General features: G+C 34.4%; 2 protein-coding genes across 2 annotated transcripts in view; one reads left to right on the top strand and one right to left on the bottom strand.

The window, feature by feature from the left end:
- slc24a4b (solute carrier family 24 member 4b) overlaps positions 1-12,496 on the top strand; it is a 34,353-nt gene extending 21,857 nt beyond the window's left edge. The window contains exons 5-17 of the mRNA XM_026290516.1: positions 58-142; positions 212-315; positions 1,147-1,221; positions 1,378-1,403; positions 1,485-1,538; positions 1,899-1,990; positions 3,436-3,605; positions 5,020-5,161; positions 6,359-6,525; positions 6,604-6,718; positions 9,041-9,153; positions 9,314-9,379; positions 10,844-12,496. Coding sequence (XP_026146301.1) covers positions 58-142; positions 212-315; positions 1,147-1,221; positions 1,378-1,403; positions 1,485-1,538; positions 1,899-1,990; positions 3,436-3,605; positions 5,020-5,161; positions 6,359-6,525; positions 6,604-6,718; positions 9,041-9,153; positions 9,314-9,379; positions 10,844-10,993 — 1,359 coding nt within the window. The 3' untranslated portion in view covers positions 10,994-12,496. The remainder of the gene's footprint in view (positions 1-57; positions 143-211; positions 316-1,146; positions 1,222-1,377; positions 1,404-1,484; positions 1,539-1,898; positions 1,991-3,435; positions 3,606-5,019; positions 5,162-6,358; positions 6,526-6,603; positions 6,719-9,040; positions 9,154-9,313; positions 9,380-10,843) is intronic.
- A 10,537-nt stretch (positions 12,497-23,033) lies between these two features.
- Positions 23,034-27,933, bottom strand: part of tmem121ab (transmembrane protein 121Ab) — a 39,041-nt gene continuing 34,141 nt past the window's right edge. The window contains exon 2 of the mRNA XM_026290515.1: positions 23,034-26,464. Within this exon, the coding sequence (XP_026146300.1) occupies positions 23,769-24,719 (951 nt within the window). The 5' untranslated portion in view covers positions 24,720-26,464 and the 3' untranslated portion in view covers positions 23,034-23,768. The remainder of the gene's footprint in view (positions 26,465-27,933) is intronic.

Here is a 27,933-nt window from a genome sequence, read left to right as displayed (position 1 = left end):
TACTGCTCCAGATTTGGGTGTTGTCTGTGAATCGTCTGCTGTTGTTGTGTTGTTCAGAAGCTGAATCTGAGCGAGGATGTGGCCGGAGCCACGTTCATGGCGGCGGGGAGCTCAGCGCCCGAACTCTTCGCCTCTGTTATAGGTAAAGTTACACAACCGTTGTTCCCGGCTCTTCTCGTGCAGCACTTTTACTCATTGTGTCTGTTTCCAGGTGTCTTCATCACTCACGGTGATGTTGGAGTCGGGACGATCGTCGGCTCTGCTGTCTTTAATATCCTCTGCATCATCGGCGTTTGTGGGATCTTTGCTGGACAGGTTTGTTTTGTGCATCTTCTCCAACAGAAGCCTTAGTTCACCTAAATTTGAGTCTCCTCAACCTCAGATGTAGGTGGATTTTCTTTCTTCAGTAGAACAGTAAAGAAGATTTTGAGCTGAAACCGTGGTCCTTGATGATGCTTAAAATGCAAGTCAATGGCTACCATCACTTCGAGAGTCAAAAAAGCACATCAAGCTAGAGAAAATGAAATACTGAGGTCTTATAAAGCGAAATGTTTGGTTTACATGTGAAACATTATCACCTGTAATCCAGAGCCTCTAATAGTTTACAGCGATGTCCGGTTCACAAATGAATCTTTCTTTTGAACCGATTCTCTTTGGTGAACTGTTGGAACAGTTTATTAAATCGGACTGAACCATCTGAAACAGTTTCAGCTCTAAAAGCTCAGATCTACAGTCAATCTGACTATAAACCAGCAAAAATAGCACTTATAATATGTACACTTTATGTCATTGCAATGAAATGGTTCTCTATTGACATCGATGGTTTCATGAAGACTCTTAAACATCCATGGAATCTTTCCAGTCCACAAAAGCTTCTTTATAGTGGAAAGATTACTAAAATTATTGATATAAAATATTTTTTTTCTCATTAAAATAATTATAATTTCTTGGGTTTAATTATGTATTTGTTTCATTTATTTTCCCATTTGATGAAAAAAAAAAGGATTTTACACAAAATGCACAAAATCTTTATTTCGGAGATAACAACTAGAGGCCTCTGCCATGAATTACACTCAGTTTCATGTTTTCTCTGTTTGTAAATCATAAGTTTATGTATTTAACAGTAGTCTGTGTTGTTGTCTGTAGGTGGTCTTACTGACCCGGTGGGCTGTTTTCCGTGACTCTTTCTTCTACATATTGTCTGTAGTTGCTCTGATTGTGGTGAGTCTCAACTTAATATCTGCTCTGGTATTTCCTATTGACACATTATAGATAGAAACAGAAAGAACTAACTTAAAACCATTTTTTAAATCGTGAAAATACTAAATAAAATATAACAGAACTGATTATCTTTTTTGTCTTGTCTTGTGACATCAGTTCATCTATGATGAAAAGATTGTGTGGTGAGTCTGTTTTCATTCGTTTCCTCTCGTGTCAGATTTTTGTGATTTTCCACGTGACGTGTTTGTGATGTTGTGTTTCAGGTGGGAGAGTCTGGTGCTGGTGCTCATGTATGCTGTATATATCCTCATCATGAAGTGAGTTTATTATTTATAATGTCACAAATCATTTCTATTGCAAATAAATGCTGTTCTTTTGAATTCTCTATCCATCAAATAATCCTGAAAAAATAAATGCATTAGTTTTTTTTCTTCAAAAATATAAAGCAGCACAACTGTTTTCAACATTGATAATAATCAGAACTGTTTCTTGAGTAGAAAATAAGCATATTAGAATGATTTCTGGAGATCAGTGACACTGAAGACTGGAGGAATTCAATAAATGACATTTTACAATATATTCAATTGTATTTATGATCAAACAATCACAGCCTTGGACAGCGGCAGAGATTAAAACTCTCTGGAAGAATATTCTCATTTAGTTTTTGTCTGTATTAGATTTAACGCAAGCATGCAGAAGTTTTTCACGAGACGAGGTGACAAGAACATTGCCAATGGAAACGCAGCGGCCGGCAGTGAACTGGAGGACGGTAAAGACAGTTTAGACTGTAACTGGGACGATCTGTCAGTACCGCTGCTGGGTCCAGGTAAGACTAAACAGACAGGCATATTTCAAAATAACTCATAATCCATAATTACATACCTATGTCACCCTCAGTACAAGTATCCACCTGTCCTCATGTTTTGAACAAATATGGTAGAAATAATGTCATACAGACAGAATCACTGCTAGAAATGTAATATGTTAAAAAATCTTTTTCAAGTTTTTAAATATAGTCAGTTATCTCCAAACATCTTTATGTATGTCTATAAAATGAGAAGTGCTATTCATACATACTGTGACTTACTGTGTGATATATTACATGAAATTATACTATTATTATTATTAGCTACATGTCACATCTTGCCACTTCACTTTATTATTATTATTAAATTAAGAAGCTCATAGTAAAAAAAAAAACATGCTTTATTAAAAAGCCAAAATTGTAATATATATATTGTTTTTAAATTTGGAAAAATATCTTTGCATAACCTTTTAAGTTATTTAAAAACCATTTAAATTACAATTCAGAAATACTGTTACTTGAATAATGTTTTCAGTTATTGAATTACAATATTTATAATAAATTACATAAGCAGAAGTTAATAAAAACAATAGTTTTTGCCATATTCTACTGAATTATATATATATATATATATATATGTATGTATGTATGTATGTATGTATATATATATATATATATATATATATATATATATATATATATATATATTCTTTTTTATTATTATTATTATTATTGGTATTAATCTGTTTTTATTGATTAGTTTTTTCATAGGCTTTATTACCAGTAAGATTTTTATTTTTTTTAAATATCAAATTATTTTTAATTTGAGGGTTGATCCAGGTTATTATTCAGGGAACATTAAGACAAAGATAGTATTTTGGTTGAGTTTGGTGTATCCTTTTAAAATTAGATTTTTAATTTATATTTCTTGTACACCTTGATCTTCTCGTTTATTGCATTTGCTCTGAACAGCACGACAGGTGTGGAATTTTGTCCAGATTTATTTTGTCTTTTTGAGAGAAACGTCCTCCTGATCCAGTGTTTGAGAAACCTTGTTTTTCAGCTCTTGAGATCTCAGCACTTTTCTTCTTCCTGCTTCTCTCCGTCTGTGATTGAGAGGTAACGTCACTGCCTCATCCATCACTTCAGTCTCTTTTCTCCCTGCTGTCTTTCCACCAGAGTTTGTCTCTTTCCTCATGTCTGTTTCTGGCCTCGATATCTTCACGTTTAACTCTGCCTGTCTGTTTAGTCTTACTAAAGCTTTCTGCTTTTACTGCACACTCTTTCTCTGATGCTTCTCTGAAAATGCAGTAAAAATGGAGTAAATGTCGTTTTACAATATCAAGAAAAAAATCAGTCCTGATATACTCTGTGTGTATTTCACGGATATTTATTTTGTCTTTCTCAAGTCAAGTCCAGTAAGGTTTACAGTCGAGGTTCGGTGCTCATGGTTGATGAAATCATGAATGCCAGTCCTCCGAATTACCGTTTCCCTGAAGCCGGTCTCCGTGTGATGGTCACAAACCACTTCGGACCCAAGACTCGTCTGCGCATGGCCAGCCGTCTCATTATAACAGAGGTACGGCAGACACACCGTGACACAGCAAAAAAATAATTTTTAATTGTATAAAAAGGAATAAAAAATATTGGAATGTTCATCACTATTTAATGAGGTCATATGATGCAATTCCAAGTTTTCCTTTCTCTTTGGAGTGTTTCAAGCTGCTAGTGAACAGAAAAGAAGTTGCAAAGACTAAAGTCTCAAATCCCAAGAGGTATTCTTTATAAAAGTTAAGAGTTGTCCACGTCCTCCTAAAACGCCTCGTTTAAACACGCCCCCACATGTCTATGTCACTGTGTGGGGAGATTTGCATAACACCATCCAAATGTTCACACAAAGAAACAAGGCATAAACTTTTTTTTCTGCTCAGGGAGAGTAGAGAGTAATGAACACTGTTTAGGGACCATGTCAATGGGAACACAGTTGAGATCACTTCTAATGAGCTGGTTATCTGAATCAGGTGTGTTAACAGAGAGACATGCAAAATGTGTAGAGCTGAGGGGACGAAGACTGGTATTGAGAACCACCTGTGTAGAGAAGCGCTTGTTGTTTGTCATTTCTCCGATCACAAATGCAGACATAGTTTTAGGTTTACGTGGCGCGATGCAACACCTAAAAACACAGAATAAGTGTTTAGAATTTATAAGTAAGGGGCGTAATATTTCCATCAGACACTTTTTCCAATCACAATGCACTGGATAGCTGGCCAATCAGTGTACGCCTCGCTTTTCAAACTGATTAAAACATAAAACACAACACGTTTTAGAAAGCGGGCATAGAGGAACAACAATAATGTACAGTATGTGGAAATGCATGTGTTTTTATAACCTTTAACTGCATAAACACATTTCATTACACCAAATACACCAAATAATTTTATTTTAGCAACATCATATGACCTCTTTAAAAAAATATATGCATATATATAGATATGCTGATTTGCTGCTCAAGACACATTTGTAATTTTATAATCAATATTGAAAACTGCTTAATAGTTTTCTGAAAACAGTTTTACATTTTTTCAGGATTCTTTGACAAATAGCCTTTATTTATTCTTTTTGTTAAACATTGACATTTCTGTAACATTATAATTGTCTCTACTGTCACCTTTGATTGATTTAATGTGTCCTTCCTTACTGAGTAAAAATATTAACTTGTTTTTTAAAATCTATCCGACCTTAAACTTTTGAATGATAGTTCAAGTTCAAATAATTTTTTGAGACTGTTGACTATTATTTTCATCAAAAATCAAAATGAAATTTAATTGTTTATACTGTACATTATAATGTTGTGCTCCCTGAATGGTTTTTAATTTATTGTTGTTGTTTATTTTTCACAAAATCAGTATTCAGTAGTATCAGTATCAGTACTAGTATTAGTATTAGTATCAACCACTGGTGCACTTCTAGAAAAGTGTGTCTCTTGTGTGTAGCGTCAGAGGTTGGTCCAGTCGGCTAATGGTGTGGAGACAGCTGTGGTGGACGGCAAACCAGACATCGAGAATGGAAACGTGCCAGAAGACAAAACCACTGAAGAGAAAGAGAGTGAACTCACCTCACCGTTCAGACTTCCAGGTGAGTAAAGGAGAGTTACTGTTACCTTTCAGAACGCCATTTTTTTGTGCCAAAATCACCCAAAACATTCAGAAAAGAAACGGATGTGACAGAGATGAAAAAGCATCTCAGAAAGAACATTTTAAGAAGCAAATATAAGCTTTTTAACCTTTGTGCTGTGCTGAAAATTACCTAATGTGGTGTACATGGTAAAAAAAAAAAAGACTAGCGTCAATAAAATTGCTTGTAAATATGTCATTATGCTATATAAACATCAAATCTTACATTCAACCTTTTTGTCAACTTGTTTTCTTTTAATGTGCATGCACAGGTTTAGTATTTTAATTTTTATTTAAATATGGTATTTGGATTTTTAGATCATTTTGGTAATTTCCGTTCAAAAACTGAGATCAGTGAAACTTTTTACCAATCAGTTCCAAGAGCAAATACAAAACCTGTGCTAATTGAAAGAAAACAAACTGATGAAGTTAAATTCAATATGTGGTAATAATATAGCGTAATGACAGATTTACAAGCAATGTTTTTGAAGGCAGGTCCTTTTTGACCTGGAACACCACAAGTGTAACAAAATACAAAAATATCAAAATTTATGCCTTGTTATTAAAGGGTTAGTTCACCCAACATTTTTGTTATATAACTCCAACTGGATTCGTCTAAAAGAAGGAAAGGATGCCTCAAAGGTGAGTAAAACGCAGTAAATTTCTAAATTTCAGTTTTGGGTGAACTAATCCTTTAACATATCTTGAATTCAATCTTTGTCGTTTACTTTTAATTGTGCAAGGTTTTGTGTTTCTTTTTGGTACTAATTGATCGAGGCCTCATTCATTTGAGCTCATGCACCTCAGTTTTCCAGTGAAAAAAGTATAATTTGAGGATAATTATGGTAGATTTTTATTTTTTTAAACCCAAAATATGGTAATAATGTAGTATAATAAGAGATTTAGAAAGCAATTTTTGTAGGCGGGTCATTTTTGACCCAGGTCAAAAATAGCTGTGGAAAAATTCCAAAGCGGATACATTTTTCAGGGTTAAGAGGCTTTTATACCTGCTATAGGAAAAAGAAAATCTTATGCCAGTCAAAATGACAGGAACACAGCATGAGGATTAAAGGAACAGTATCTAGTTTGTAAGCAAGAGCAGTAAAATAAGTTTATAGCACTGCAGTGTGGTTTTGAAACAGTACGTTATGTGTTTCAGACGGCTGTGTGAACAGAACTAAATGGCTGATCTCTTGGCCGCTGTTGTTGATCCTGTACTTCACCATCCCAAACTGTGCCAAGTCTCGCTGGGAGAAATACTTCATGCTCTCCTTCATCCTCTCCACTGTCTGGATCGCCGTCTTTTCCTACTTCATGGTGTGGATGGTAGGTGCCAAATGTCTGTCAGTGTCTCTCTCCGGTTAGTCTGTCTTGTTTTTAGTGAAGCTTTACTTTGTCTTGTAGGTGACGATCATCGGATACACGCTCGGCATTCCCGACGTCATCATGGGCATCACGTTTCTGGCGGCGGGCACGAGCGTCCCGGACTGCATCGCCAGCCTGATCGTGGCTCGTCAAGGTAGATCGATCGCACCCTTCTGATCAATAAAACTGGAGCAGGATGAATTTAACATGAAAAACAGACTCTTTTACCTTCATGTATCTGATTAAAGCACTACGGCAGACATAATGTGATTTCCTCTTCCTGTGTCACAATCAATCACTTGACCTCAGACATGGACTGCATCTCAATGCTGCCTGCCCTATACAGAATACAAGATAACATACATAGTATAGGTTTTAGGATGAGTTTGTAATGGTTCTCTTTTGACTTTTCCAGCCACATAAAAATACTGAGGCTCATATAACATGGAAGTTTAAACTTATGTTTCTAAAAGATCAAGTGTGTAATTTCTGGCATGAAAGTACATTTTTATAGTCCGTGTTTTTAAGCCAGTGTTTCAGGATTCTCAAACAAAAGGACAAAAATTTTAGAAACTAAACACTTTATTTTATTTTTTAAAATAATAATAATTCATGTATTTTTGACTAAGAGGCCGCTTACATGACGTTGACAACGTTTTCGGCCAAAAACTGGAAACTTTTTATGTGTTTTGACTGTTTGTTTTCACGACGATGGCGTTTTGGGAACTGAAAACGCATATTTTTGGAAACAGGTTTCAAAGTGCAAGTTTTTTCGTGTAAACACACAAAGCGGGAAACTTTAAAAATGGTGTCGTCATGCACATGGGTAGTACGTGTTAGGTATGTAGCAATGACGTGTTGATTTTAAAGGCAAGCACGAACAAACATACAAACAATGAATGGCAAAGTGCATGGTACTGCTCAAGAGTTTGCTAACGCTTCTTCAGCAAAGTGTGGATTTACTTCAGCAAAATTACAGCAGACATAAAACATAAACTTACAACATAAAATCGTCACTTCCCTACACGTAGTGTTTACTAACATGGTGATAGCGCCAACTACTGGCCTGGGATACTTAATATAGCATTTTTGGCCGTTTTCACAGATATGTGTAAACACAAATCTTTTTGAAAACATTGTGGTGTATACATGAAACTTTTTAAAAATGCAAAGGAAAAACTGGTAACGCATTATAATAATTGCACACTATAAATCATTAGTTAAGCATTAGGAAACAGTTAATTCATAATTTATAAAGCATTAATAGACATAGATAGATAGATAGATAAATAGATAAATCCATATATAAATGCTTTATACTTGATTTAAAAGCATATCTATAATGTATTTAATAATTGTTTTTTCATACTTTATTAATGATCAATTTATCATTTCTCAATGTAGTATAGCATTATTAACACACCAGTTATTAAGGAGTTGTCAGTGGTTCATAAGATCACTTTTGAAATTGTAAGTAAATGATTAATAAAATATTTAAATGTGCATTCATACATCTTATTATTCAGACATATAGTAATAGTTACTTAGAGTGTTAATAAATGGTTTATTAACATGTATTTCTACTGTAATTCAGGGTTAATTCAGGTAGTTATAAAACATATGTAGTTGTTAGTTAACTATTTTTGTGAGCTCATCTCAAGTGAGGACTATTTATGCATTGTCCTCACTTTAGATGAGCTCACATAAATATTTAACTGACCACTACTAAATGCTTTATAACTACCTGAATTTACTACATTTACTTACAATTACTTTTTTATTATATGAATCACTGGCAACTCCTAAATAACTGGTTTGTAAATAATGCTATACTTCATTGAGAAATTATAAATTGATCATGAATGAAGTATGACAATACAATTATTAAATGCATTATAGTTAAGTCAGGAATAAAGCATTTATATCTGTGTTTATAAATTACTTATTAATGTCTATTAATGCTTTATAAATTATGAATTATCTGTTTACTAATGATTTAATGACTTAATTAATGATTAATAGTGTGCAGTTGTTATAAAGTGTTGCCGAAAAACTTTTCAGTTTTTGACTACATCGTTGCTGTGTAAACGTAGCCTAAATCTATATCTTGTTTTATAAGTAATGCTTTATGGAAACACTTCTTGTGGCTGCTTTTCTGCTTTCTTTTGTAGTTTTGCGCTTCTATTGAAAAAGGCTTAGCAAATGACAAAGCATGTCATTTCTGGCACCAAATGCCATTTTTATACTTAATTTTTTTTTCACCACTTCTTTTTGCTTTAATTTCACCACCAATAAATGTATTTAATAAGTTATTTTTTTTTCCATTTAGTTTAGTCATTTTCCATTGCTACTTTTGGTTATCTCATGACAAGTCACATCACACTTCTTTTGCATTGCTTTAGGAGAAATGGCCTCTGAATCTGCATGATGAGTGAGCATTGCTAGTTCAGTGTGAAAGCGGGTCTCATTTCTGCAGGTCTGGGAGACATGGCCGTGTCCAACACCATCGGCAGTAACGTCTTTGACATTCTGGTGGGGCTCGGCGTTCCCTGGGCGCTGCAGACCATGGCAGTCAGTTATGGATCAGTTGTAAGCACATCCAGCAGCTCTTTCTGTTTGAACTCCTCTCAAACCAGCAGCTTCTGTTGAACACATGAGCACTGAAACACCAGATCTGTTTTCATTGTAATGGTGTAATGGCACTGTGGCATTGTGGGAGATGATGATGCTGTTTCCTCCCTCCGTCCAGGTGATGATAAACAGTCGGGGACTGGTTTACTCCGTAGTGCTGCTGCTGGGATCTGTCGCGCTCACCGTGAGTAAATCAGCAGGTTCTCCTGAGACAATTCGTGACTCAATCTGGATCAGACGCAAGCTGTAGACTTTTTCTGTGACTTCTGCTGAAAAGTTATTAACTTTCGAAAGACAGGTGTGTTGATTTGGAGGAAACCTGGATGCACAGATATGGTGTGGGTCTGTTCATAGTTAAATAATCTCCCTCTGGTATCACAGTTTTGATCATTAAAATAAATAATTATCCTTAAATAGAATAAATAAATCAAAGGATAATAATACAAAAATCGGTTATATATTATTAATGTTAGAAAATAACAAGTAATTTCCAATGTTACTGTTTTTAATTTATGTGCTGAATGTATTTTAAAGAATCAAACTGTCAATTATTTTAAATAAATGAAAAACATAAGTTAATACAAATTGATAAATTTAAAGTAATACTGAGTCTATTATCACCTGATAATATAATGAAAATTATTATAAATATAATACATTTATTACAAAGTGATTGGCAAATGCTAAAAATGAATATTGCATTTTTTGTCTGAATATTTTTTAAAATTGTAAAATTAAATCGTAAAATTGTTGATTCTTTTAAATCAAATACTAAAAAATAAAATAAAAATAAAATAAAATGAAAACTGTTATACAATTGAAATTTTTATATTCAGCTTAACGCTATGATATACAGATGACAATAGTTTAAAATAGAAAATGTTATTTTTCTAATGTTAGGAAGTAATTGACGATCGCTTACATTGAATATAAAATGTTTAGTTGCTGAATATTTTATTAGTCAAAAAAAAGCATCAGTTTAGAAGAAAATGAACAAATTAAATTATTGTTGTTAAGTGACTAAACTGAATATTGCATTTTTTTTCCTTTGTATTTGATGAAAATGTTTTCATTATTAAATTATAGATTATTTTAAATAAATTAAACAATCGAATCATAAATATTAAATGAAACTGTTGAATGGGAAATGGGAATGAAATTAAAGTTATCATTATATAAACAGTTATTTGTAACCTTTTTATGAAGTGAGAATTGCTTAAACTGAAAATTATAATTTTTTAGGTTAGAAATTGCAAACTTTTGTGTATTTTACTCTCCAGTCAAATCAGAACTGATAGCTGTCACATGCATGTCTATAGCTTCTCAGTCTGTTGCATTAATCAATGTTTCCTCGTTAGTTAACTCATCCGTTCCTTTGCTTGCTTTGTAATCCTTCAGTTCTCCCTCAGGATCTGTTGGTTCTCGTGTGTGTCACTTCTGTGTTTATTTCAATATTCCAAAACATTGTTATTAATCTTTCTCTGAGTTGTGTTCCTGATCTTCGTGTGTTTCTATACCACGCAACCGAGGCAACAGCCCAGTTCAGTTATTCATTTATAGACTTCTGAACTTCTGAGCACTGAACTGCACAAACATAATCAACATGTAAGTGATTAAAGCTTCATTCCTGTTTTTTTTGTCACTGCAGATTCTCGGGATTCATCTGAACGGGTGGAAGCTGGACTTCAAGCTGGGTGTCTATGTGCTGGTGCTGTACGCCATCTTCCTCTGCTTCTCTATCATGATCGAATACAATGTCTTCACCTTCGTCAACCTGCCCATGTGTCAGGAAGACTAGACTCCATATCCCAGAATGCACTGTTCTGATGTCACAAGCTCCGGAACCATCATCACCTCAGACTGGACGAATGCTAGTCTTCATTAGCACCAACACTTTATTCAAGCTTTTGTTCGACTCATCTCACTGTGGACAGAAAAATAGATTCGATCTTCTACTTAAGCTCATTTTCCTGATTCTGACCCCAGAAAGAGGAGGAACTTCTCCTTGGAAGCTCTTCTCTTCCAGTTGAGATCTGTAATGTACCAGAATGCATGGCAAACACGGAGCGTGTGGACGCCTGGATAAGCATTCATCCTTTTCTACATGTCTACACTGATGTGTTTCTTTTTCTTGTCTAACCACTGAATCTCTTCATGAAGAATTTATCGCTCACACAACTGTGAATTCTTTTGCAGAATATCACTTTTTTCGGTGAGTTATAAATAAGCAAAACATTTAGAAATGCAAGAGAAACTAACATTCTCTGTTAGTACTGTGTCCTAGAATCAGGTGCGATCTGCCATGCAAATCAGTGCAATCTCATTGGTCTAAAAATCTGCATATTAATCAGCAACAGTGGCAGCTGGCTGTGATTGGTGCAGCGTTGACTTTCATTGCAGATGGACTAATTTCTCGTCATCTGAAGCATGTCATGCCTGGCTAGGACACTTTCATAATCAGTATTTTTGATCTTGTTTTACATTTTTTTTTTTTGTAGAAATATCTAAACATCCTTAAAACAGGATAAATTTGCTTGAAAATATTGAGACATTGAGTTCTTAAGAGTTTGCGAGGAATACAGTATATATTCAAATAAATTAAGTTTTAATTAGTTTCTTGCAAATGGTTTTAAGCATAAACCTGAATATTTCGTTTTAGATTTATGTAAACAAGAAATAAGAATAATATTTGGAAATGCAAGAGAAATAAAAGTATTTCTTGTCAACAATTGTAGGAAAAAAATTCAAATACAAATTCAAATACTTTAAACCTGACCTAATTTAGTTAGATTTATACTGAAAAAGGGAAGAAAAATATTTCTAAACACAAGAGCAATTAAAGAATTGCATGTCATTCCTTGCTAAAAGTAAAAAATATTTTACATTTTAGAAAAACAGACATAAATACTGATAATGAATAATTTTGTTTTGCATATAAATTGTAGAATCTGTGTATTTTTAATCACAAAAAGCAATGTTCCTGTTTCATGGTTTTAGGAGGTTTTGCTGTAGCCTCTTTGAGGGCTCTGTGAATATAAACTTGCCTATAAAGACATTTAATAATCATATTTATTTCTAGATGAGCATCTGTGCTGTTGTTTCTGGTGGTTTTGGTCTGGTCTTATGCTCTTGAGGGACTCTTTCATTGTGAAATGTAGAAATTAGCACTTTAAAGCAAGTGAGTGAGCTATTGGGAGTTAATTAGAAGCGCTTTCCTCTGCCAGACGTGTGTGTTATGTGTATTTGTGTTTGTATTTGAGCATATCAGGGGAAGATCTTCGGACAGACCATCATCTGAACAATCCACGCACTGCAAAAAAAAAAAAAAAAAAAAAAAAAAAAAAAAAAAAAAAATCAGGTTCTTCCTCTGTATTTTTGACTATTTTTCCAGTACAAATTTAAAAAAAACTCTTAAATCAAGATACATTTACCTGAAAAGCAAAATTACAAGATATGAAATCTTGTTTTAAAAAAAAAAGACAAAACTACATTTCGAATTAACTATATATATATATAAGACTTGAGAAGCTGAATGATGGCTTTTCTGAAACAACTGATAAAACTTAATTGAGTCTAAGCTTAAAACAAGAAAAAATCTTTTCCTGCTCAGCAAAATAAACTTATTTAAAAGAGAAAACATTTTTTTTTAGCTTAAACTCACTCGCTTTTGATGATTTTTTAACAAAACAAAATAAAGTGAGTTTTTGCTTAAAACAAGAAAACATATGTAAAAATAAATAAAATAATTACATGTTCAGAAAACATGATTTGAGATGCAAAGTGACTTAATGTAGGCCTTTTAAGTCTTGTTTTCTATGAATAAAAAAATAATAATTTTTAGAGTCAGAAATCTTATTTTCTGACCCCATTGGCAGATTTTACCTATTGTTTTAATATTAGTTTATTAAAATATTAGGTCTTGATTTATTTTCAAAATTAGGTACGTTTAAGCTTAAAACTTAAGTGTCAGAAAAATTAACTTAAGGGAAAACATTTATCTTTTTTTTGCCATGTATTTTTTCTTGTTTTAAGGAAAAACTCAAATGTTTATGAACCAAGACTTAATATAAAGTCATTTTGCTTCTCAAATAAATGCTTTGTGATTGATTTAAGAATCTATCTGTACTAAAAAACGAGTCAAAAACCCAGTGTGCAGTGTGAACACAGCCACCATCAGCACACGCCTGCAACTGCAGTGCATTGTGGGACATTCCACTGAGGTGATCTTCGGACACGGCAGCTACAGAACCAAACCTCCTCGGAGATGTTTTCCCATCATGAGAATCCAAACGAAATCCGCAGCTGTTTTTGTGTCGGGAGAACTGGGTTTATGCAATATAAGCACTGCAAACATCATTTTTTCTGAATGTTGGAAGTGAAATAGCAATAGGATGTGGACTCGTAGTGGACACTATGCAGGGAGGATGTGACTGTGCTCTCCAGGGCATTAGCGTCCTCCTCAAACACAGACTAACGAGCCGCCTTGAACTTCTGAGAGGAAGACGAGCTTCAGTGTTTGGTTTGAGCACGTCTGGTGGATCCTCCAAACTCAACTTCATCCAGAGACACTTACCATTGTTTCTCTTGACTTTTTGCACAGACATATCATGTTTATGCATTTCTGACTGATACTGCAACATTTAAAGAACAAAACCAGGCATAGATGAATATTCTCTAGTGCCATTTTGTAATAAAAAATGGGGTTAAATCTCACAAAAACATGTCCATGGTACATTTCACCCCAAATCACAGGCTAACGTTGTATTTTGCGTATGAAGTCTGTTTTTGTGACACTGATTCACTGATTTAAAGAGAATTAAGCACATTTCCCCTTCAAACTCTCATTGTTTCAATGCTCCCCCCCTCCCACCACTCTCCATTTTTTATTATTTTATAATGATAATGTATTGAAGCCAGTCTCCACCCAAGAATATCTGTGACTTTTATCTCACAATTCTGACCTTTCCCCCAGAATTCTAAATTTGAATCTCAAAATTCTGACCTTTTTCCTCAGAATTCTTATTTTACATTTTGCAGTTCTGTTTATTTATTTATTTATTTTTGTCAAAGGGTAAAATAAAAAAAATACTAATTAAGACTTTTTGCCCTCCGAATCCTGGGGGTGGGGGGTGGGGGGGTTATATACAAAAGTAAAAAGAAAAAAAAGAAATTGCAGCTTTTTATCTCACAATTCTCAATTTTTTTCTTTCTGCAGAACTGCATGAAAAATGTCTGAATTGTCAAATATATTGTCAATAAACAAATAAATAACTATATATATATATTGCTTTACATAATATGAATTCACGGGAAATGTGTATAATTGTCATGAAAATAATGTCGCCATGCAAAAACTCTTGGTTCTTAATAACAGACTTCATTTTCTTTATGCAAAGTATAATACCTTAATTTAATTTATTTAATTTTGGGGTGAATTTTAACCTGGACATTTTCTAGACAGGTTATGAAGGATTTCCCCTATAATGCAGACTTTTACAGCTGTTGGAAGTCATTTGTTCTTTAGATCATTTGTACGTACATGCTTTGATCATGTCTGATCTACCATCAGTTGAACTGCTGGGCTCTTCATATCAGACTTGATTTGAGATTTTGTTGTATATTAACACACACACACACACACACACACACACATTCTCTGTCTACCAACACAATGATCATATATCTTTTTATGAATCACTTTTTTAACAATTCAAATTCAGACGGCATAATTGTTGTACTTACATATTGTGGATTGTATGGGAACTTACAAATTAAGTGCACACACACACACACATTCAATACGTGTATGAACTGCGACCCCATGCACTGTGACCTCAATGTGATGTGCGATTCATGTCAATGATTATAATAAAAAATGTATGATGATCAAAATATAAATGTCTATATTTCATGTAAAGTTAGGTACTATAAACCACTACTGAATACATCTGTAACACGTATATGAATGTATTGTCATGCTTTAATGGACATATCCAACCAATGCATTTTACTGTAAAGCAATAACATGAGAAAAAAGAAGATATATAAATAGATATATGAAAAGAATGATTCCTGTACATTTGTCATATGAAACTTTGAGAAAGGAATGTTTAAAATATGTCACAAATTAAATGATGCCATTTAAACCTGTTTCATCGATCTTGTGGCCTGTTCCCTGTTTTAAATGAGCTGTGTGTGTGTGTAATGTGACGTGAGTAAAGTTCACCCAAAAATAAAAAAATGCTGAAAATGTGCTTTTTTTTTCTCAAACAATGGCAAGTTTAATTATTGCATCATTACATTACAGCGCAAAGCATCAACACTTGCTGTGCAAAAAAAAAGATACACAAAAGATACACTATATTGCCAAAAGTCAAACCTGTTCATATGAAGGGGGGTGGTCGAATACTTTTGGCAATTTCCATGAGTGCAAATCTTTATGTTTAGCATGTCATGCTATTCTAGAAAAAGTGCTTAATTTTATAGCAATAGTTTGGACAGGACCCTTTTCTATTCTAACATGGCAAATAATAATAATAATAATAATAATTTATGAAAACAGTATTGGAAGTTTTGGTCTAAAATGACTGTAACCATATGTACAAGTCATTGGTGTTTGGTGATGAGTTTTTGGCTCAAGGTCAAAGGTGTTCAGCTGGCTTGTTAGAAAACAAAAGGGTCATGTCCAAACTATTGCTATAAAATTAAAAGCACACAATTACCTAGAATATCATGTATCATGTAGAATATCATTACATAAAGTATGCTTAAACGTCAAGATTTGTACTCATGGAAATTACTGAAGTAGTCAAACCAGTTCATTAGAAGAAGGTGTCCCAATAGGCCTGTATTCTCCCCTGTATTCCTCAAACGTGTCTCCTTGTTTCTACGGCTTAACCTAAGCCTCATGTCAATGCATTGAAATTAGTTTCCCAGTCATAGTCTAACAGGGCACGGAATCCCAAAATGAAACCAATCCATCTTCCACGTGATATATTTCAAATGATTGAATTAATTGACCAGCAGGTGGCAGACTAACATCACTGTTTGATTAACAGAGCTTCCCAGTATCACATCACCGGAACTATGAAGTGTTATGTCATCAAATACAAAAAACCTTAACCAAGTGGAATTTGCTTAAAATAAAAATAAAAAGATCTCAAGCACAGTTTGCAACAACAAAAGTTGACAAAAAGTAAGCAGCATTTAAGCACCGCTGAGACTTGCTTTTTGATCATTTACTATCTGTTGCAACACATCTGGACAATTGAAAGTGTGACTTTAAGTGTGCAAATATGTTTGTTTGGGTCACTTAATGTGTATTAATTATGTGTGACAGAATAAATGCATTGGAATTAAATCTTATGCAGTCTGTTCTAACCATTTAAAAAATCTCCTGAGTGAGCATCATCATCATCTGCGCTTTTAAAAATGAATGATGTTTGATTTTATGGAGTATTTGTTTCTGAGAGTTATAAAACATCTGCAAGGACTTAACTCACTCATTTTTTTTCAGCTTAAACTTCTTATTAAGGGAGCAATTCAGCAGCTGTGAGTGTTGGAGCATTTGCTTCATAATTACAGTAGTTTGACAGTAAAGCTGTGATTCTGCTCCATCAGTCGAGCGGATATATAACAGCCTGCGAGGTTACTATGTCAGGCCTTTTTCAGCATTATACTGCCTCTAGCTGAAGGACTGTCCTTTTCAAAACTGCATATCATTTTTCATCTATGGCCACTTTATTCTTTATATAGATACATAAAAACCACATTGGTGCAGACTTGTATGCATGTATGTATTTATTTATTTATTCATATACATACATCACGTTCAAGTTAACATTTTTATTTACTTTTCCTTGAATAATTTTGTTTTTGTTTTTATTTAGTTATTTACACATCACATTCAAGCACACTTGTGTTTATATCTAGTTTGTTAATGTTAAAATGCCTTTTAATGTATATATTATCATTGTTTCTACCCTCAACCAAGACTTTAAACGTTAAACTTCACAAACAGTTTTAATCCAAGATAAATGTGACCAATAATGGCTTTGCAACTGAATCTGTAGAAGTACAAATAAGTGCATTAAATCAACAAAAATGATAGAAAAATAATAAGACAGCGTAATGAGAGTGTTAAAAGATGATAGAGATCAAATGACTTTCTCCATCTGTGCTATCTGAACTCTGAGTGACTATAGACTCACACTAGGGGCTTGGTGCTAATAAGTGGATCTCTTGTGCTAATGAACCTTTGTACTGTACAGTATAACAACCGGATGATCCTGGCACTTTTCATGTTTGTCTGTGGTTATCAGTGTTGGAGAGTAACTAGTATACATTACTGTAGTCTTGTACAGTTACTGAGAAAAATGTGTCATTAAATCACAGCTATACATATGAAAATGTAAACCATTACAAAAGAGCTTACATCTGAACATTTACACACACACACACACACACACACACACACACACACACACACACACACACACACACACACTTAATGTGTGTCCCAATGTGTCAGGAGTTTAGGATGCGGAGTAGGACACATGCTTATTCAGTAACTGTTTTATTTGGATTTATGTATATGCTTTATTTCTTTTAATTAATTTTTTTTCCAAGTTGTTGTTAGATGTCAGTGTTTCTTGTCATAACTATGCAAATATTTGATTTCAAAAACAGTATTATAGCTGTAAAACTAAATGTTTTTAAATGTTTTGGTGGCTGTGTTTTAAAATGAATTTTTTCTAATCTTAATTCAAGTGATGAAGTGATGAAAATGAATAACTATAGTAATCAAATCTAATCAGTTACATACGTTAATAAAGTAACTGAAATAGTTACACTACTAGTTACATAATAATTAGGGTAACTTGCAAGCTGTAACCTATTGCATTTCCAAAGTAACCCTACACTGGTGGCTATCTAGTCACCTAACTACATTTTTCAATTAAATTTCCTTTCATTTGTAAAGGCTTTGTTAATAAATAAATAAATAAATAAATAAATACATAAATACATAAATACATAAATAAATAAATAAATAAAAAAGGTTACGTTTATAAAGTTATTGTCACTCAAAAGTAAGAGTCGACTCTGAATCATCGAAACGAGTCGTTTTTAAAACGAATCCCAAGACGTTTCATGTTGACGTCAACATCATATATTAGCATATTGCCCGCCCACTTGTTGGTCTCTTCCGGTCTCTTCGCGTTGGTCTGAATGAAAACGCTAATCATTCTTTGCCACTAGAGGGCGCTTTTGAAGCGTAAAATAGCAGTTTCCACGTTAGCGCTGTACACAAAGCAGCACTTCGTTCACAAACACTGCTTTATCAGGCATCACAGGCATGATCCAATCGACCAATCACAGCAGATTAGCGTCACCCCAGGGAGGGGTTTGAAAAAATGAATCTTTGAGCGAGTAAGGTAAAATAAGTCAAAGGTGGGTTTTTTTTTTTGACCTTGCATGCATGTCAACCTATTGTTGGGGACTCCCAAAACACAAATATGAGCCTTTCTTCATGAAAACATGAGAAGATGAGTAAGATGTCTCCTTTAATGTCTTTCAAATGTGTGTTAAACTATAAAGCTATTATTGTTTGTGTAGCCTAATAATCATGTTACTGCAGGTCACACTTGATGTGCAATTTATCGTGCCATAAACGTAACTTTAAATTGAAATGAACCATTGATGCATGTAGACAATTAGTCCTCAGTAACTTCTGTCCATCTAGCAAGAAATAGCGACTCTCAGTTGTGCTTTCCAAACAAAACCTGCCAGCACACAAGACACATTTCAATTCAATTATGGTTTGAACCTACCGGTCATGGTAGACTTCCCAAATGAACCATTTGCAATTCTGGATTAGTTCCATAAATTGGCTTTAAAAACTAAAAATGGCAGAATTCCCTCACCACAAAACTGTTTAACCTTTGACTGCCGAAGTTAACAAATCCTGATGGTGGATCCTGAGCGCTCTAATGGAAGCCTGTGGATGTTTGGTATGATGGAGTTCATGAGCATTTGTGTTGGACGATGCCCAAGTCACACTTTTACGGCTGAGTATGTGACTGCAGGAAGCTGAACCTTCATTATAAATCTGCCTGAGTGTTATTAATGCAAATTGCTTTTTTGATATTGTGCTGCATCGTTGTATTGAAATCCATAATGTACACAAAACCGAGAAATGTTGTCAGTAACCTGGAAGCCTGAACACTCTGCGTTCCCGCACCTTTTAACAAATGAATTTCTGTGACTTTTCCAGTCATTCAAGATTACTGGATTTAAAAAAACAAAAAAATCATATGTAGTTTGCAAGTACTTTTAGCATATAAAAAGATATAATAAAAGAAATAGAATATAATTTTTTTTTATGATTATGCATATATTCATATGATTTAATATGGCTTGGAAATCACAATTTTAAAAATGTAATTTATGATTACTTGGTTTGTCTGGATTAGAGGATTACAAATCATATATTTAACTTTTATATAAATATTTCATTTTTTATTCCTGATTGTAGAATCATTGTATGCATGCAGGGTTGTTATAATTAATTGAAACTCAAATTAAAACTAAAAATTTAAATATAAAAAGTATTTAAATAAAAGTTAAAACTAAAATGCTCTAAAAATACAAACATCGACATTTAAATTTTTTTTGCAAAAAACAACAAAATGACTAAAAAAAAATGAAAATGAAAATGGGAAATATATATTAAAATATAAACTATAATAGTATGATGATACTAAAATTACACTTAATATACATATATATATATATATATATATATATATATATATATATATATATATATATATATATATATATATATATATATATACATGTAAGTGTAATTTTAGTATCAATATTTAGTATATTAATATTATTTAATTAACTGCATTGCTTGGAAATCACAATTTTAAAAATGAATCTTTTTTGTCGTTCAATTTTAATTTAAAAGTACATTTCTATTTAGTATAGAAATGTCTTTTTTAGTCATTACTTGTATGCATCTCAGGGTTATTGTACTTAATTCAAACTAAAATTCAAACTACAATTTAAGATAAAAAATTTAATTTTATGAACTTTATATACTAAAATAGTGCGTACTGATGCATACTGTATATTCAAATGATTGAATTAAATACAAACCATTATTTAAATTTCATAAATCTTCTGAAATTTCCAGGTTTCCTTTCTCAGAAGTAACCTATGCAATACAGTGTTTGCTTTTATAAAGAGTTTAATCTATTAAAACACATGATTGACACCCAGTGTCATTTCTTCAATCCTGTGCTGTAATGCTTTAGGCTCTTTTGAAAGTGCAACCGGTTACATTTGCAATGAAAAGATGACGAAATGCAATGCGAAGGTACTTATCATGCATTGAATACTTTTTTCTAATGCATTATATATACAGGCCTCAAGTCAAGTGTTTCCATCTTTCTCTCTTTGTCGTTTTTGAGCACTAAACACACATTTGAAGGCTTGCGACCCTTTGACTGGTTTTAGAGCGAGGCTGAATCTTTAATGCTGTAAAGCAAATGTAAGAATGCCTAAGGGGCTGCTGACATCTGAACGGGGTTTATTGATGCATTTCGAATGAAAGATGATGTTCCTCCATCTCTTTGCTTTTCACTGTGAATGATAACAAGTCTGTGTCTCAAGATTGTGCACAATCAATTCCTTTCAATTATTTTTAGAATACCACATGCTTAATATCTGCACACTTACATATATTTGTCTAATTACTCTTTACAATTTACATTATGTGATTAGATACTGTAGTAAACACTTAAACTACTAAATTATAGATCATAGTGCATTGCTGTATTCGCTCCATAGGTTGTTTTGAGCTGAAAGTTAAGACTGAATCTTAAATATTTATCGAGAAAAAAAATGTTTTTGCACATTAATATATGTATTCAGATGTAGACACTGCATCCATGTCTCACACAAATAGATTCTGGCATCCAATAACAAAAATAGATTTTGATGATAATGTTGTTGTTGAAAATTAATTAATTAATTATAACATTTTGGGGGTTAATTGCCATATTAAATCGAATAAATAAATACATTCTTAAATATCAATTTCTCCTTAAATTGAATCTAATGAATTTATATATGTAAAATAATTTTATGCAAAGCTATAAAAACAAAGCTCTAAATAAAATATAATGATCAAAAACATTCTTGATTAATTAAATATGTTACTTTCCTTTTTTGTAATAATTCCAATTTTGGTGCTTAGAAAACATTAAAAGCAAGTAAAGTGTCTGCTTAAATGTTTCTTATAACTTTTGTGAAAAATGTCAAAATATGGGTGAAATAACATTGCATTATCATATACAGCATAACATGTATAACAAATATATAAAGTAAGTGATCATACAAATTGGTCTTGGTCTAAATATTTTTTGTTTAATTATTGTTACACTGAATGTCATTTTAGTGTGTGTCTTCTGATAATTATGGTCATAAATGTATGATAGTAATTATTTTTTGCTTAGAAAAATAATAAAACAGGAGCATTTCTAATGTGTGGAGAGAAAAATTAAAGCTGTATTATTAACCTTTTATTGTTTTGATGTTTGAACAACCCTTTTTTGCCTTTGATCCTCATTTTTCAGTAAAACTATATTAAATAGTTGAACTGAAACAGAATATGTTTAATGTGTCAACGATGCACCAAACAAAAATGTAAGAGTTGCACAAATGAGTTTTACAGTATTTATACATTTATAAAGTTTTCAGTGCTGCACATCTTGAAATTATAATCACCGTCATTCTCACGTGTATATGTGTGTAGTGCTAAAAGACTATTATTGACTATTATTGTTAGTGCATGAATATTTCTCTCTGGTACGATTCGGAAAAAAACATGCAATCAGTGTTGTGTTTTTTCTAAACAATATTAAAGTAAATGTTATGTTGCCATTTGAACCATTGTACCGTAGAGAGAAACTCAAGCTGTCTGATGGTGGGTGGACACTAAAGTAGACGAATTCTCAAAAAACACAATACGCAGCGGAGTGAGTCAACATCCACCGAGACCGCCCACCATATGCAGGTGGCAATAAATGAATGTTGCTGAAATAGAATACATCAGGTTGCTACATGTGCTGAATAAATCAGACGAGGAGGGTAAATGGTTTTCGCATTCGCACCGTGTAGAGAGGGAAGGCTGTTTAATTCCACAGTGTCCAGGCCTTAGAGTTTTTTTGGAATCAGTTTCACGCTGTGTGGCTTTAGAAAGGTGAGTCCCTGCTGATGGGGGTCACGCGTAATTTATTTCATTTTCCCAGATGCCATTTACCCCTCCATCTGCTTCCGCAGACACGGTGTGTTTACTCAAACATTAGAAGAACTGATTTAAACAGGGGCTGAGATGGAAACGCTGTGATCTTCTGTTCATGTGGAGAAAATGTGTGGGGTGATCGGACAGCACAGGGGTTGCCAGGTCTGCGTAACAAAACTGGGCCTTTGACCAATCAGAAATAGCCCAGTGACCATACACAAACTCGATCAGAACTCGAAATGTGCAATTGCCATACCTAAAATACATATTTCACAGTCATTGTTATGCAAATTGAAAAACAATATATTGTAGTGATTATACAGACAGCTCAAAGGCTCCTTACCTGTGGCTGTCCACCACAATTTTATCATTTGTAGAATATAAAATATTTAAATTCAAATATAATTTATGCGGAATGTCAAACCATTAACTCGCAGGGGGAAAATTCCATGGGAATGCAGACTTGTCCAACCCTGGACTAGCAATTCTGTTAGCATAAAAACCAGATGACAAAACCCTTTTTTATTTTTTATTATTAAATACCACTGAATCCTCAAACAAAAGTGTAAAAAAGCAAATACACAAGTGGTATATATAATAATTATAATAACAATGATAGCAATAATAATCAATATACCAACCAAGTGGTAGTGCATTCACTGACTTTTTCCTAAACAATTCCATAAAGGTCATCGCACACAAATTTCTTTCTTTTTCCTCTCATTCTCATTTCTTTAAATGTCAACACATCATAATACACAAGTGCAAACACATACTGCAGGCATGTAGGACTACTCCCCAACATTTGGTCTAAACATCAACCTGACCTAACTAGCTCCCTTATTGATAAATTCATTGCACACTTTTTCCATTCCCGCATTCATTACTTGCAAGAGAGGAAAATATCTGATGCACCTCAGCAACAGGAAGTCACACACACAAAAAAAGTGGATGGAAACAGTTTGGTCTCTCAAACAAGTATTTTGCACCACAGTCCGTTTGCTACTGTACAGAAAGAAAACAGCTTGGTTGTTCATTGTGGTTGTTCGTCCAACTGTGGTGAACGAATTATAAAACATTGTTTTTATTTATTTTATTTTTTACAACAGCTCATATTTGCTTGATTTACTTCAGTTCACAACAGGATGCAGCACTTCATGATGCTGGACCCCAAAACAGTTAATCAGTTCTTATCTGGTGGTTTGAATGCTTATTGTTGGCTCCAAGTCAAACAAGATCCTTCATTTTGGTTCCTTGGTCATGTATCCATCATCTCCCGTGCTGAAGTGGGTTCATGTGGAAGGCTTGTGGCATTAGGAAGAGCTTGTCCATGTCCCACCGAGTTCTGCTGGACTTCCATGGGAATTCCGGTTGTGTTCTCTCGATTTGGGAATTCATGCGACTGTTTCCGGTACTCGAGAAAGGTGCATGCCTTGGTCGCGATGGCCACCACATTCTTGCCAACGAAGATGGTGGAAACCCGGCTGTCCTGGAAGACCACCATGTTGACGCCACGTATGAGGATGGTGACGATGTTAATGGTGACCAGACTGAGAAGAGGATAGAGCATCATCTTCTGGGGCGACACGTGGTCACCTTGCACGCTGATCTCGCTCAGGGACACACAGGGAAGAATCAGAAGCAAAATGTAGCAGTAGAAGAACATCAAACCTTCCGCCCAAATGGGCAAACCAGTCCGCTGTGGCTCCCAAAGATTTGCCTGCATATCCAGCAGGTCCAGCAAATCCAGAGCCACCCAGAAAAGCCGACCCCTCATGTCTTCTTTCCTCCGAAAGGTACGGACATATTCCATGCTGTCCAGAGCCACCAGAACTAGATAGAGGCCTGGCACACAAATAGATAACAATAAAGTCAAAGCCTTCCGGGCGACAGTCTCCAGACTCTTGCGATCAGCTTTACAGTTCTGGAAGACAAAGTAAAGTTTGATCTCCAGCACAAAGATATAGAGGAACCAAAGGATCATGGCGTATCCTCGTCGAGCCGTCCGCACTTCTGCTCCAACCCAAACTGCCACATAGCGAAGGACGATAAGAAAGCAGATGTCCCCAACAAGTACAATGATGCAGACGCCGATCTTTCGTGGTCCCTGATTCTGCTCCACCAGGTAGGCGTCCATGAAGGCCATGCTGGTCATGATGACAATGGTGGTAAGACACACATGCCGCTTGTCCGGTGGTGGCAACACCATGCTGAGGGCCACCACCGCATGCACTCACTCACAGCAATGTTGTCCACTCTGTTGCACTTGGGTTTGAAGGACTCTTGAAGTTGCAGGTCGAGCTTTGTAGGACTGGTTGGAGCGGTTGTTTTTCAACCCTTTGAAGGCATTTGCATTTCCAGTATTTTGTAAACTTGACCCAGGAACAAAGTAAAAAGAAATTACTCTACTAAAAAGCTAATTGCTCCCAGTTGACAGTTTGATTCACACTGCTTTGCTAGGGTTGTATTGATTGGAAATCTGAAGGATAAGCGTTAAATGGTACAGAGGGCCAAAAAAGTATATATATATACACTAGGTCTTCTTTGAAAAGGAAATGCAACTGTTGAAGACTGAAGAGAGCTGTTTCACGATCTTGGTCTCTGCAAATGATTCTTCTCTGATTGATTGTAAATCTGAAGGAACAGTTCTAAATTTTACAAAGTTTCAAAAAAAAGTCCAGACCAAACTTTTTCAATAAAAATACCACTCTTGAAAACCAAAGGGACCTGTTTCACAGTCTTGGTCTTGGAAGATAGTTCTTCACTGATGCACTAAATGAAAGAGAAATCTGCCCATTAATCAACAGGGTCAAGCTTTAATGTGCTGGTTGGAGTGGCTGCCATTTCAACCCAGTTCTGCTAACTTTGAAGGTATTAACATTTCCAATGGTTTGTAAACCTGATGCAGGAATAAAGTAAAAATAACTTATTTTACTAAAAAAGCAGTTGTTTCCAACTGACAGTTGATTTACTGCTTTGCGAGGGTTGAACTGATTGTAAATCTGAAGAAATAGCGTAAAATGATACAAAGTTTCAAAAAAGATCCAGATCAGGATTAGGTGTCAATGGAAAGCAACTTTTGAAAAACCATAGCGAACTGTGAAAACCTTGTTCTTGGTCCGACTTGGGCTATAAATCAGCGGGATCAAGCTTGGCTGGTTGGAGGTGCTGCTTTTTCAACCCAATTCTGTGCATTTTGAAGGCATTTGCATATCCAATATGTCATAAACGAAGCAGGAACAGAGTAAAAAGATCTTATTCTTTTAAAAAGCCAATTGCTTCCGACTGACAGTTTAATTCACACTGCATTGCAAGAGTCTTCTTAAATGATACAGAGAGCCAAAAAGGTCTAGAGCAGGGTTACTTTGCAATGGAAATCAACTCTTATAGGACCAAAGGAACTTGGTTTCACAATGCTGGTCTTGGCAGATGATTCTTCCCCACCACACTAAATGGAAGAGAAATTTGCTCATAAATCAGCGTTGTATTGATCCTGTTAGACCGCACGCCTGCCCGACCTCAGCATTCTTGATGAGACGGTATAACTTTCCTCTTCCACGGTCATGCGATTGGAAGGTAATGTGTGTATACATGGGCTTTCCCGGAAACTTTGCATGCATTTGCTGGATTGTGGGTCAGAGTTCTCTAAGCTAAGTATTGTTGTGGTAGGTTGTTTTTCTTGTAACAGGAAGCTAACTGAGAAAATCAAGCATAGGAACTGAATGTTCAGACCATTGATACTCAGCAATTACCGAGCAACATTTGTTTGCATCTGCCAATGTGGAATTGCTCAGCAGTGGAAGATTGACTCTTGAGGGCTGGTGGTCTTCATCCATAGATCATCCGGACATGAGGTCAGTGGCTCCAGGGGCTCCACATCTGTCTATGGCTCCCCCAGAGGGAATCTCTTTTACTGGGCTTTAGTTTCATCCTCGCCTGCTATTCTGACACAACCTGGAAACAGAGGAAAGAAAAGGAGCTGTCAGCACAATGTGGATAATAAATCACGGCTCATCGCTCGGAACAGCATATTCAGTCCTGCCAATGTGTCAGCATCATTTAAAGACATGTGATAACAACATTGGGGAAATACACTGTTACATAGCCACTTATTCATTTGCACTTTTTAATAATACAAGGGAGACTCACAAAACCAAGACAGCCAAGCAATTCAAGTGGAAGCCAAGCAATTCAAAAATGATTTATTCTTCTTTTTTGGTCTTGTTTACCATTACAAATTTCTCTACATTTTTAAATCAGGGTACTTTAGAAGGAAAATGTCTTGTTTCTGGTAAAGTCTAGTCTCTGAAGACATTATGGCTTAAAATGAGAAGAAAAAAAAGATCCTGTATACAAATACTGATAGATATGCTGATAAGATGTTTACTTTATTCTGATATTTTTGTCTTTTTGTTTTTTAACCAAATATAACTTAAAGAGCCAGTAAAATGAAAATTCTAAGCTTCCTATCACTGTTTATAAGTCCTGTACATCAGGTTTAAAAAACATTGTCATTTTGTCAAAATATCATTTTAAAATTACCTCAATTCTCAGAGATCCCCAAACGGTTCGCGCAAAGCTGTTCAAAAGATTCAGTTTCCTTAAACCCCACCTTTCGGTAGCATACTGTATTCTGATTGGTCAACTAACATAGTCAGGTTTGATTGGTTTTTCCGCACACACCTCCAAGGTAAACTATGCGTTAGCATCTGTTTGGGGTGAATTAGGTCTTATTCCTCTCATCGCGAAACAAACCGTAAAATAAAAAAACTAGAACAGTCTCGCTGCTTTTTCTTCTGTGTGTGTATTCTTCATTCTTTGGCAGTGAAAATAAAACAAACTTGCCTTTACAATTAAAAACACACTGGGGGGGGCAGGTCAGAGTTTCGTTTCTCCCAAGACGGTAGGCGGAGATTATTATGCAAAGTGTTCCTAGTGACGTACATAGAGATGGGCAAAAGATTTGAAATCTATAATGACTCGTTTCAGCGATTCAGAGTCGACTCCTTACTTTAGAAGCCAATAACTTTATAAATCGTGTACTTTTTGGTTTAATTACTTTGCACATTGTTTACACTGATGGACAGCTACATCATACACTGTAATACAAGTCATTTTTGATTTCTCATCTGTGTGGCTCTTAAAAGACACAAAATTAAATAATACATTTTTGCAGTGAGAACTGTGAGAGAAAAAGCTCAAAGGGGCTTTGAGGATCCACTCAAACCTTTTTTAGTTTTTGATGTTAGAATGATACAGATTTTATAATTTGGACTTTTATTTAACATGTCATAAGTGCATGTGTTTTTTTAATGAAATGTCCATGAAATGTCTTTGATCTTTATTTAATCACAGATAATATTTTATTGCTCAAAACTGCCTTTTCATCACAGACCAGACATGACTGGGTTTCCTTCAAGTAT

The sequence above is a fragment of the Carassius auratus genome, chromosome 20 (genome assembly GCF_003368295.1).
Source record: "Carassius auratus strain Wakin chromosome 20, ASM336829v1, whole genome shotgun sequence".
NCBI classification, from domain to species: Eukaryota; Metazoa; Chordata; class Actinopteri; order Cypriniformes; family Cyprinidae; genus Carassius; species Carassius auratus.
The sequence above is the reverse complement of the archived record's forward strand: the minus strand, read 5'-3'. Positions and strand labels throughout refer to the sequence as shown.